This window comes from Lynx canadensis, chromosome A1 (assembly GCF_007474595.2).
Source record: "Lynx canadensis isolate LIC74 chromosome A1, mLynCan4.pri.v2, whole genome shotgun sequence".
NCBI classification, from domain to species: domain Eukaryota; kingdom Metazoa; phylum Chordata; class Mammalia; order Carnivora; family Felidae; genus Lynx; species Lynx canadensis.
Genome location: NC_044303.2, coordinates 87,088,222 through 87,100,625, shown reverse-complemented (window position 1 = coordinate 87,100,625; position 12,404 = coordinate 87,088,222). Strand labels below are relative to the sequence as shown.

At 38.3% G+C, this 12,404-nt stretch overlaps 1 protein-coding gene across 1 annotated transcript; it reads left to right on the top strand.

The window, feature by feature from the left end:
- Nucleotides 1–5,316: 5,316 nt before the first annotated feature.
- LOC115501273 (olfactory receptor 2G2-like) lies at nucleotides 5,317–6,270 on the top strand. Its single transcript, XM_030296293.1, has one exon. It carries the CDS (start codon nucleotides 5,317–5,319, stop codon nucleotides 6,268–6,270), a length of 954 nt encoding a protein of 317 aa, XP_030152153.1.
- Nucleotides 6,271–12,404: the final 6,134 nt, after the last annotated feature.

Below are 12,404 nucleotides of genomic sequence, written 5' to 3'. Positions count from 1 at the left end.
GATGTTTAAGTATGTTCCTTCTATCCCAACTTTCTCAAGGGTTTTTATTAAGAAAGCGTGCTGAATTTTGTCAAAGGCCTTTTCTGCATCGATTGACAGGATCATATGGTTCTTATCTTTTCTTTTATTAATGTGATGTATCACGTTGATTGATTTGCGAGTGTTGAACCAGCCCTGCATCCCAGGAATGAATCCCACTTGATCATGGTGAATAATTCTTTGTATATGCTGTTGAATTCGATTTGCTAGTATCTTATGGAGAATTTTTGCATCCGTCTTCATCAGGGATATTGGCCTGTAGTTCTCTTTTTTCACTGGGTCTCTGTCTGGTTTAGGAATCAAAGTAATACTGGCTTCATAGAAGGAGTCTGGAAGGTTTCCTTCCCTTTCTATTTCTTGGAATAGCTTGAGAAGGATAGGTATTATCTCTGCTTTAAACGTCTGGTAGAACTCCCCTGGGAAGCCATCTGGTCCTGGACTCTTATTTGTTGGGAGATTCTTGATAACCGATTCAATTTCTTCGCTGATTATGGGTCTGTTCAAGCTTTCTATTTCTTCCTGATTTGAGTTTTGGAAGAGTGTGGGTGTTTAGGAATTTGTCCATTTCTTCCAGGTTGTCCAATTTGTTGGCATATAATTTTTCATAGTATTCCCTGATAATTGTTTGTATCTCTGAGGGAGTGGTTGTAATCATTCCATTTTCATTCATGATTTTATCTATTTGGGTCATCTCCCTTTTCTTTTTGAGAAGCCTGGCTAGAGGTTTGTCAATTTTGTTTATTTTTTCAAAAAACCAACTCTTGGTTTCGTTGATCTGCTCTACAGTTTTTTTAGATTCTATATTGTTTATTTCTGCTCTGATCTTTATTATTTCTCTTCTTCTGCTGGGTTTAGGCTGCCTTTGCTGTTCTGCTTCTATTTCCTTTAGGTGTGCTGTTAGATTTTGTATTTGGGATTTTTCTTGTTTCTTGAGATAGGCCTGGATTGCAATGTATTTTCCTCTCAGGACTGCCTTCGCTGCATCCCAAAGCGTTTGGATCGTTGTATTTTCATTTTCGTTTGTTTCCATATATTGTTTGATTTCTTTTCTAATTGCCTGGTTGACCCACTCATTCTTTAGTAGGGTGTTCTCTAACCTCCATGCTTTTGGAGGTTTTCCAGACTTTTTCCTGTGGTTGATTTCAAGCTTCATAGCATTGTGGTCTGAAAGTATGGATGGTATGATTTCAATTCTTGTAAACTTATGAAGGGCTGTTTTGTGACCCAGTATATGATCTATCTTGGAGAATGTTCCATGTGCACTCGAGAAGAAAGTATATTCTGTTGCTTTGGGATGCAGAGTTCTAAATATATCTGTCAAGTCCATCTGATCCAATGTATCATTCAGGGCCCTTGTTTCTTTATTGAGCGTGTGTCTAGATGATCTATCCATTTCTGTAAGTGGAGTGTTAAAGTCCCCTGCAATTACCACATTCTTATCAATAAGGTTGCTTATGTTTATGAGTACTTGTTTTATATATTTGGGGGCTCCAGTATTCGGCACGTAGACATTTATAATTGTTCGCTCTTCCTGATGGATAGACCCTGTGATTATTCTATAACGCCCTTCTTCATCTCTTGTTACAGCCTTTAATTTAAAGTCTAGTTTGTCTGATATAAGTATGGCTACTCCATCTTTCTTTTGGCTTCCATTATCATGACAAATAGTTCTCCATCCCCTCACTCTCAATCTAATCTAAAGGTGTCCTCAGATCTAAAATGAGTTTTCTATAGACAGCAAATAGATGGGTCTTGTTTTTTTATCCATTCTGATACCCTATGTCTTTTGATTGGCACATTTAATCCATTTACACTCAGTGTTATTATAGAAAGATACGGGTTTAGAGTCATTGTGATGTCTGTATGTTTTATGTTTGTAGCGATGTCTCTGGTACTTTGTCTCACAGGATCCCCCTTAGGATCTCTTGTAATGCTGGTTTCGTGGTGATGAATTCCTTCAGTTTTTGTTTGTTTGGGAAGACCTTTATCTCTCCTATTCTAAATGACAGACTTGCTGGATAAAGGATTCTCGGCTGCATATTTTTTCTGTTCAATACATTGAAGATCTCGTGCCAATCCTTTCTGGCCTGCCAAGTTTCAAAAGAGAGATCAGTCACGAGTCTTATTGGTCTCCCTTTATAAGTTAGGGCATGTTTATCCCTTGCTGCTTTCAGAATTTTCTCTTTATCGTTGTATTTTGCCAGTTTGACTATGATATGTCGTGCAGAAGATCGATTCAAGTTACGTCTGAAAGGAGTTCTCTGTGCCTCTTGGATTTCAATGCCTTTTTCCTTCCCCAGTTCAGGGAAGTTCTCAGCTATGATTTCTACAAGTAAACCTTCAGCACTTTTCCCTCTCTCTTCCTCCTCTGGGATACCAATTATGCATATATTATTTCTTTTTAGTGTATCACTTAGTTCTCTAATTTTCCCCTCATACTCCTGGATTTTTTTTATCTCTCTTTTTCTCAGCTTCCTCTTTTTCCATAACTTTATCTTCTAGTTCACCTATTCTCTCCTCTGCCTCTTCAATCCAAGCCGTCGTCGTTTCCATTTTGTTTTGCATTTCGTTTAAAGCGTTTTTCAGCTCCTCGTGACTGTTCCTTAGTCCCTTGATCTCTGTAGCAAGAGACTCTGCTGTCCTCTATACTGTTTTCAAGCCCAGCGATTAATTTTATGACTATTATTCTAAATTCACTTTCTGTTATATTATTTAAATCCTTTTTGATCAGTTCATTGGCTGGTGTTATTTCCTGGAGATTCTTTTGAGGGGAATTCTTCCGTTTGGTTATTTTGGATAGTCCCATTTTGGATAGTCACCATTTGGAGTGGTGCGGACCTGCAGGGCGCTTCCCCTGTGCTGTGGTGTATAACTGGAGTTGGTGGGCGGAGTCGCAGTCAGACGTGACATCTGCCCCCAGCCCACTGCTGGGGCCACAGTCAGACTGGTGTGTGCCTTCTCTTCCCTTCTCCTAGGGGCAGGATTCACCGTGGGGTGGTGTGGCCCATCTGGGCTACTTGCACACCGCCAGGCTTGTGGTGCTGGAGATCTGGTGTATTAGCTGGGGTGGGTAGGCAAGGTGCACGGGGGCAGGAGGGGCAGGCTTAGCTCGCTTCTCCTTAGGTGATCCACTTCAGGAGGGGCCCTGTGGCAGCGGGAGGGAGTCAGGTCTGCTGCCGGAGGTTTGGCTCCGCAGAAGCACAAAATTGGGTGTTTGCTTGGAGTGAGCAAGTTCCCTGGCAGGAACTGGTTCCCTTTGGGATTTTGGCTGGGGTTGGGCGAGGTAGATGGCGCTGGCGAGCATCTTTGTTCCCCGCCAAACTAAGCTCTGTCCTCCAGGGGCTCAGCAACTCTCCCTCGCTTTGTCCTCCAGCCTTCCCGCTTTCCGAGCAGAGCTGTTAACTTATGACCTTCTAGGTGCTAAGTCCCGCTTTCTGTCGGAACACACTCCATCCAGCCCCTCCGCTTTTGCAAGCCAGACTCGGGGGCTCTTCTTGGCCGGCAGGCTGCCCCTCTGCCCCGGCTCCCTCCTGCCAGCCTGTGCAGCGCGCACCGCCTCTCCGCCCTTCCTACCCTCTTCCCAGGGCCTCTCGTCTGCGCTTGGCTCCAGAGACTCCGTTCTGTTAGTCTTCTGGTGGTTTTCTGGGTTAGTTAGGCAGGTGTAGGTGGAACCTAAGTGATCAGCAGAATGGGCGGTGAGCCCAGTGTCCTCCTAAGCCGCCATCTTCCCTCCCTTCTCAATTCTTTTGAATATATACCAGAAATGGAATTTTTGAATCATTGTTGTTGACAGTTTTATTTATTTATTTATTTGAGGAATGTTGATTCTGTTTTTCATGGTGGCTGTACCATTTTACATTCTCACAACACTGTAGAAGGGTTCTAATTTCTCCACAATCTTGTCAACATATGCTATCTTTTTAAAATATTTATTTATTATTATTTAATTTTTTTTAACATTTATTTACTTTTGAGATATAGAGCCTGAGCAGGAGAGGAGCAGAGAGACAGGGAGAAACAGAATCCGAAGGAGGCTCCAGGCTCTGAACTGTCAGCACAGAGCCTGACATGGGGCTTGATCTCATGAACCATGAGATCATGATGTGAGCCCAAGTCAAATGCTTAACCAACTAAGACACTCAGGCGCCCCTATTTATTTATTTTGAAAGAGAGGGAGAGTGAGCAAACACAAGCAGGGGAGGGGCAGAGAAAGGGAGACAGAGAATCCAAAGCAGGCTCCTTGCTGTTGGCACAGAGCCTGACATGAAGCTTGAAATCATAAACCACAAGATCATGACCTGAATTGAAATTAAGAATCAGATGCTTAACCACCTGAGCCACACAGGCACCCTGACTGTGTCTTGGTTTTTGATAACATCCATCTTTACAGGTGTGAGGTGACATTTCATTTGTGCCATATTTGCATTACCTTGATTATTAGTGATACTGGTCATTTTTCCTATGTCTATTAAACATTTGTATGTTGGAGAAATGTGTATTTAATACCTTTGTCTACTTTTGAATCAGGTAATTATTTATTATTTATTTATTTATTTATTTATTTTTGCTCTTTATTCATCTGAGATTCTTATATATTTTGGATATTAACTCTTTTTTCGATTTTTTTTTTGCAAATATTTTCTCCCATTTCGTAGATTTTTGCTTTTGTTGCCTATGGTTTCAGTGTCATATTTCTAAAATCATTGCCGAGACCAATGTCATGAAGCTTCGCCTTTATGTTTCTTTTAGGAGTTTAGATTGAGGTCCTACATTTAAGTTTTTAATACATTTTGAGTTGATTGATGGTGCATATAGTGTAAGCTAGAGGACCAATTTCAATATTTTGCATGTCTTTATTTAGCTTTCCCAGCACCATTTATTGAAAAAACTATATTTTCCTCATGATGTATTCTTGGCAGCTTTATTGAAGATCTATTGGTTATATATAAATAGGTTTATCTCTGGGACCGTTTTTTTGCTCCACTGATTTATATATCTATTTTTATGCTAATACCATATGTTCTAATTATCATAGCTTGATGATGATATTTTTAAATATGTCTTCTCTTCCCTATTTTGGAGAGCATCAGAGGACAGCTAAGATATTAAGAGGATATGCATTGCATTTAGTTAGAATGCACACAATAAGCAAATAGATCTAAGTCACTATATGTGAAGGTATAAGTTCTAAGAACATAGAATACTTTTGGGGGAGGTGACATTGTCTCATTTGACCTTATGTAATATGTTGTTTTTCTCAGGGAACGTACTTTGCACATGAGGATGATGAGGAGTACCAATGAGAGCAACATAACAGGTTTTATCCTGTTGGGGTTTTCTGATTACCCTCAGTTACAGAAGGTTCTATTTGTGACCATTTTGATCTTGTATTTACTAACCATTTTTGGAAATACCACCATCATTCTGGTATCTCATCTGGAATCCAAGCTTCATACACCGATGTATTTTTTCCTTTCTCAACTCTCCTTTTTGGATCTCTGCTTTACCAGCAGTGTTATTCCTCAGCTCCTGGTAAACTTGTGGGATCCTATGAAAAACATCACCTATGGTGGCTGTGTGGTTCAGTTGTATGTCTCTCTTGCTCTGGGATCTACTGAGTGTGTCCTCCTAGCTGTGATGTCCTATGATCGCTACATTGCCATCTGCCGTCCCCTCCACTATACTGTCTTAATGCATCCACGTCTCTGCATGGCCCTGGCATCTTTGTCATGGCTCAGTGGGGTGGTCACTACTTTAGTACAGTCCACTCTCACCCTTCAGCTACCCTTATGTGGGCATTATCAAGTGGACCATTTCATCTGTGAGGTCCCTGTGCTTATCAAGTTGGCTTGTGTGGACACCACTTTTAATGAGGCTGAACTTTTTGTAGCTAGCATTATCTTCCTTATAGTTCCTATATTCTTCATCCTGATTTCCTATGGCTACATTGCCCAAGCAGTTTTGAGGATTAAGTCAGCTTCTGGAAGAAAGAAAGCTTTTGGGACCTGCTCCTCCCACATGATCGTTGTCATAATCTTCTATGGAACCATTATATTCATGTATCTTCAGCCAGCCAATAGCAGATCCAAGGAGCAGGGAAAGTTTGTTTCCCTGTTTTACACCGTGGTGACACCCATGCTCAACCCTGTTATCTATACTTTGCGAAATAAAGAGGTTAAGTGGGCACTAAAGAAAGTTCTAGGGAAGATTCTGGGACTAAATTTCATATGATTATAAAAATGTTTTTTTAAAGCATTACTGTGATGAACATCTCTTTTCTGTGGTAAAAAAAACACATAAAATTTTTAATAAAAGCCTACTTGGGTCATTTTCTCCCATTTTCTTTTGGTTAATTATTTATACAACATTCTATAATATACTATGGAATATGTATGTCTAGTCCCTACTTTGCCATTACTCAGTAGCAACATAAATACTTTAGTCAATCTATTCTTCTATGTCTTTTCTCCAAAATACATTAAGAAAAATATAAAAATACTTGAGAAATGTTTTAAACTAGTAATTTTTTTCCTTCATTTGTAAATAACACACTTAGTCTTTAAGTCTTCTTGTATCTCTAGATGTACCTGTGGCTTACTGTTTTTGCAAAGCTGTGGCTGAGATGCAAGAACTTTAGGCAAACTGTCATGAGGCAAAATTTTTATTTCCTCCTATAGTCTGTCTTCTTAGAATGTGATAGAGATGTGCAGAGGGTCATAATCAAAGGACAAATAGGACAAAAACCACACATTCTGGTCGGAGATAAAATAGAAAAAAAGAGCATGGTTCTATTATTTTGTAGTTGGACTGATAAACCAGTCAAACTAACAATAAAGTCTGATTCATAAGAAAAAGCACAACTGTGGAATATTCTAGGCCTTGAAAATACATATAAGTAAAAATACTTATTGTTAGCATAACTCTACATTTTTATATGTAAAAGCATATTTTCATAATTTGGAGATATATTTTCCAGATGAAAGTTTAATCAACTTCTTTTTGTTGTTTATGCTATAACACTGATTTCCATGTCCCCACTCCCCTCCAAGAATTCACTTTAAATGGCCTTTGCTTATAACATTTCTTTTCTGGAAAGGAGTAACTTTTGCATCTTGATTCTTGGAAATTTTTGGTAAATACACTATTTCACTGAATTTTTTGTAAACACTATTTCACTGAATTGTACCAAACATTGGTTGTATGGTCTATAGCTTGCAAAAATGCTGTGGGTTCAAACATGCATCAAAATAGATATATGAATTCAGTGAGATGAGGAAGAATTTTGTGGTAGAATCCTGTATGTCCAAATGTGATAATAATTTCAAGTAAAGAATAGGAAGTCAGGGAATAAATTATCACTTTTAACTGTTCAGAAGCAGAGGCATAATTAGAATGATAAGCTCTACCTGGATTCTATCCCTTTGTGTTTTTTTAATTGAAGTATGATTAACAATGCATTACATTATTTTGGGTATACAGTATTCAGCAATTCTATAGATTACATCAGGATAAGTGTACTCTTAATGCTTTTTATCTAATTCTCACATCATCCCACCCATTATACCTCTGGCAACCATCAATTTGTTTACTATATTTAAGAGTCCATGTTTTTGTTGTTGTTGTTTGTCTCTTTTTTTTCTGCTTCTTCATTTCCTTTGTTTCTTAAATTCTACATATGTACAAAATCACATAGTATTTGTTTTTCTCTGACTGATATATTTCACTTAGCATTGTACCCTCAAGGTTCATCCATGCCATTGTAAATGGCAAAATCTTCTTATTGTGTATGACTGTGTAGTATTCCACCACACACACACACACACACACACACACCACATCTTTCTCCATTCACCTATCAGTGGAAACTTGAACTGATTCTATATTGTGGCTATTGTAAATGGTGCTGCAACAAACATAGAAATACATATATTTTTTTCAAATTAGCATTTTTGTTTTCTTTGGGCAAATATCCAACAGTGGTATTGCTGGATCACATGGTTATTCTATTTTTAATTTTTTGCACAATTTCCATACTGTTTTCCACAGTGACTGTGCCAATTTTCATTCCCTCCAATAGTGCATGAGTGTTCCTTTTTCTCCACATTCTCACCAACACTTGTTGTTTATTGTGTTTCTGATTTAGGCATTATGACAGGTGTGAGGTTATATTTCATTGTGATTTTCTTTCTTTTTTTAATGTTTATTTATTTTGAGAGAGAGAGAGAGAGAAAGAAAGAGAGAAAGAGAAGCAGAGGGAGGGAGGGAGAGAGAGAGAGAGAGAGAGAGAGAGAGAGAGAGAATCTTAAGCAAGCTCCATGCTCAGTGTGAAGCCCAATAAGGGGCTTGATCCTCTGATCATGAGATCATGACCTGACCCAAAATCAAGAGCACAATGCTTAAATAACTGAGCCACCCAGGCACTCCTCATTGTGGCTTTCATTTTCATTTTCCTGATGATTAGTGATGTTGGGTCTCTTTTCATGTGTCTTTCGGGCATCTGTATGTCTTCTCTGGAAAAATGCATATTCATGACTTCTGTCCATTTTTTAACCAGATGATGATGTTGATGATTATTGTTGGTGTTGATTTGTATAAGTTATTTATACATTTTGGATACTAACCCTTTATTGGAAATATCATTTGCAAATATCTCCTCCCATTCAGTAGGTTGCCTTTTTAATTAATGGTTTCCTTCGTTGTGCAAAAGGTTTTTATTTTAATGACATCCTAATAATTTAGTTTTGCTTTTGTTTCCCTTACCTCAGGAGACATATAGAAAACTATTTACATAGCTGATGTCAAGTAAATTACTGCCTAATGTTCTCTTCTAGGAGTTCTATGATTTCAGGTATCATTGTTAGGTCTCTAATACATTTTGAGTTTATTGTTGAGTATGGTGTAAGAAAGTGGTCCAATTTCATTATTTTGCATGTTGCTGTCCAGTTTCCCCAACACCATTTGTTGAAAATGCTGTCTTTTCCCAATTTTATATTCTTGCATCCTTTGTTGGTAGATTAATTGACCACCTATGTGTGGGTTTACTTCTGGGATCTCTATTCTGTTCTGTTGATCTATATGTCTACTTTTGTGCCAGTATCATTCTATTTTGATTGCTCTACCTTGAAATCTGGGATGATAATACCTCCAGTTTTTGTATTTATTTTATTATTTTATTTTAATTCTGCAGGATTGCTTTGCCTATTTGAGGTCTTTTGTGGTTCCATACAAATTTCAGTTTAGTTCTAGTTCTGTAAACACTGTTGTTGGTATTTTGATGGGGATTTCTTTCAGTCTGTAGATTGCTTTAGGTACTATGGACATTTTAGAAATATTGATTATTTCAGTTCATGAGCATGGAATATTTTTCCATTTGTTGGTGTTATCTTCAATTTCATCAATGTTTCATAGTTTTCTGAGTACAGGTATTTCATCTCTTTAGTTACGTTTATTCCTAGGTATTTTATTCCTTTTAGTGCAATTCAAAAGGAATTGTTTTGGCCTATCTCAAGAAACAAGAAAAATCCCAAATACAAAATCTAACAGCACACCTAAAGGAAATAGAAGCAGAACAGCAAAGGCAGCCTAAACCCAGCAGAAGAAGAGAAATAATAAAGATCAGAGCAGAAATAAACAATATAGAATCTAAAAAAACTGTAGAGCAGATCAACGAAACCAAGAGTTGGTTTTTTGAAAAAATAAACAAAATTGACAAACCTCTAGCCAGGCTTCTCAAAAAGAAAAGGGAGATGACCCAAATAGATAAAATCATGAATGAAAATGGAATGATTACAACCAATCCTTCAGAGATACAAACAATTATCAGGGAATACTATGAAAAATTATATGCCAACAAATTGGACAACCTGGAAGAAATGGACACATTCCTGAACACCCACACTCTTCCAAAACTCAATCAGGAGGAAATAGAAAGCTTGAACAGACCCATAACCAGCGAAGAAATTGAATCGGTTATCAAAAATCTCCCAACAAATAAGAGTCCAGGACCAGATGGCTTCCCAGGGGAGTTCTACCAGACATTTAAAGCAGAGATAATACCTATCCTTCTCAAGCTATTCCAAGAAATAGAAAGGGAAGGAAACCTTCCAGACTCCTTCTATGAAGCCAGTATTACTTTGATTCCTAAACCAGACAGAGACCCAGTGAAAAAAGAGAACTACAGGCCAATATCCCTGATGAAGACGGATGCAAAAATTCTCCATAAGATACTAGCAAATCGAATTCAACAGCATATAAAAAGAATTATTCACCATGATCAAGTGGGATTCATTCCTGGGCTGCAGGGCTGGTTCAACATTCGCAAATCAAACAACGTGATACATCACATTAACAAAAAAAAAAAAGAGAAGAACCATATGATGCTGTCAATTGATGCAGAAAAGGCCTTTGACAAAATCCAGCACCCTTTCTTAATAAAAACCCTTGAGAAAGTCGGGATAGAAGGAACATACTTAAAGATCATAAAAGCCATTGATGAAAAGCCCACAGCTAACATCATCCTCAACGGGGAAAAACTGAGAACTTTTTCCCTGAGATCAGGAACACGACAGGGATGCCCACTCTTACCGCTGTTGTTTAACATAGTGCTGGAAGTTCTAGCATCAGCAATCAGACAACAAAAGGAAATCAAAGGCATCAAAATTGGCAAAGATGAAGTCAAGCTTTCGCTTTTTGCAGATGACATTATACATGGAAAATCCGATAGACTCCACCAGAAGTCTGCTAGAACTGATACATGAATTCAGCAAAGTTGCAGGATACAAAATCAATGTACAGAAATCAGTTGCATTCTTATACACTAACAATGAAGCAACAGAAAGACAAATAAAGAAAATGATCCCATTCACAATTGCACCAAGAAGCATAAAATACCTAGGAATAAATCTAACCAAAGATGTAAAGGATCTGTATGCTGAAAACTATAGAAAGCTTATGAAGGTAATTGAAGAAGATTTAAAGAAATGGAAAGACATTCCCTGCTCATGGATTGGAAAAATAAATATTGTCAAAATGTCAATAGTACCCAAAGCTATCTACACATTCAATGCAATCCCAATCAAAATTGCACCAGCATTCTTCTCGAAATTAGAACAAGCAATCCTAAAATTCATATGGAACCACAAAAGGCCCCAAATAGCCAAAGGAATTTTGAAGAAGAAGACCAAAGCAGGAGGCATCACAATCCCAGACTTGAGCCTCTACTACAAAGCTGTAATCATCAAGACAGCATGGTATTGGCACAAAAACAGACACACAGACCAATGGAATAGAATAGAAACCCCAGAACTAGACCCACAAACGTATGGCCAACTCATCTTTGACAAAGCAGGAAAGAACATCCAATGGAAAAAAGACAGCCTCTTTAACAAATGGTGCTGGGAGAACTGGACAGCAACATGCAGAAGGTTGAAACTAGACCACTTTCTCACACCATTTACAAAAATAAACTCAAAATGGATAAAGGACCTAAATGTGAGACAGAAAACCATCAGAACCTTAGAGGAGAGAGCAGGAAAAGACCTCTCTGACCTCAGCCGTAGCAATCTCTTACTCGACACATCCCCAAAGGCAAGGGAATTAAAAGCAAAAGTGAATTACTGGGACCTTATGAAGATAAAAAGCTTCTGCACAGCAAAGGAAACAACCAACAAAACTAAAAGGCAACCAACGGAATGGGAAAAGATATTTGCAAAGGACATATCGGACAAAGGGCTAGTATCTAAAATCTATAAAGAGCTCACCAAACTCCACACCCGAAAAACAAATAACCCAGTGAAGAAATGGGCAGAAAACATGAATAGACACTTCTCTAAAGAAGACATCCAGATGGCCAACAGGCACATGAAAAGATGTTCAGCGTCGCTCCTTATCAGGGAAATACAAATCAAAACCACACTCAGGTATCACCTCATGCCAGAGTGGCCAAAATGAACAAATCAGGAGACTACAGATGCTGGAGAGGATGTGGAGAAACGGGAACCCTCTTGCACTGTTGGTGGGAATGCAAATTGGTGCAGCCGCTCTGGAAAGCAGTGTGGAGGTTCCTCAGAAAATTAAAAATAGACCTACCCTATGACCCAGCAATAGCACTGCTAGGAATTTATCCAAGGGATACAGGAGTACTGATGCATAAGGGCACTTGTACCCCAATGTTTATAGCAGCACTGTCAACAATAGCCAAATTATGGAAAGAGCCTAAATGTCCATCAACTGATGAATGGGTAAAGAAATTGTGGTATATATACACAATGGAGTACTATGTGGCAATGAGAAAAAATGAAATATGGCCTTTTGTAGCAACGTGGATGGAACTGGAGAGTGTAATGCTAAGTGAAATAAGCCATACA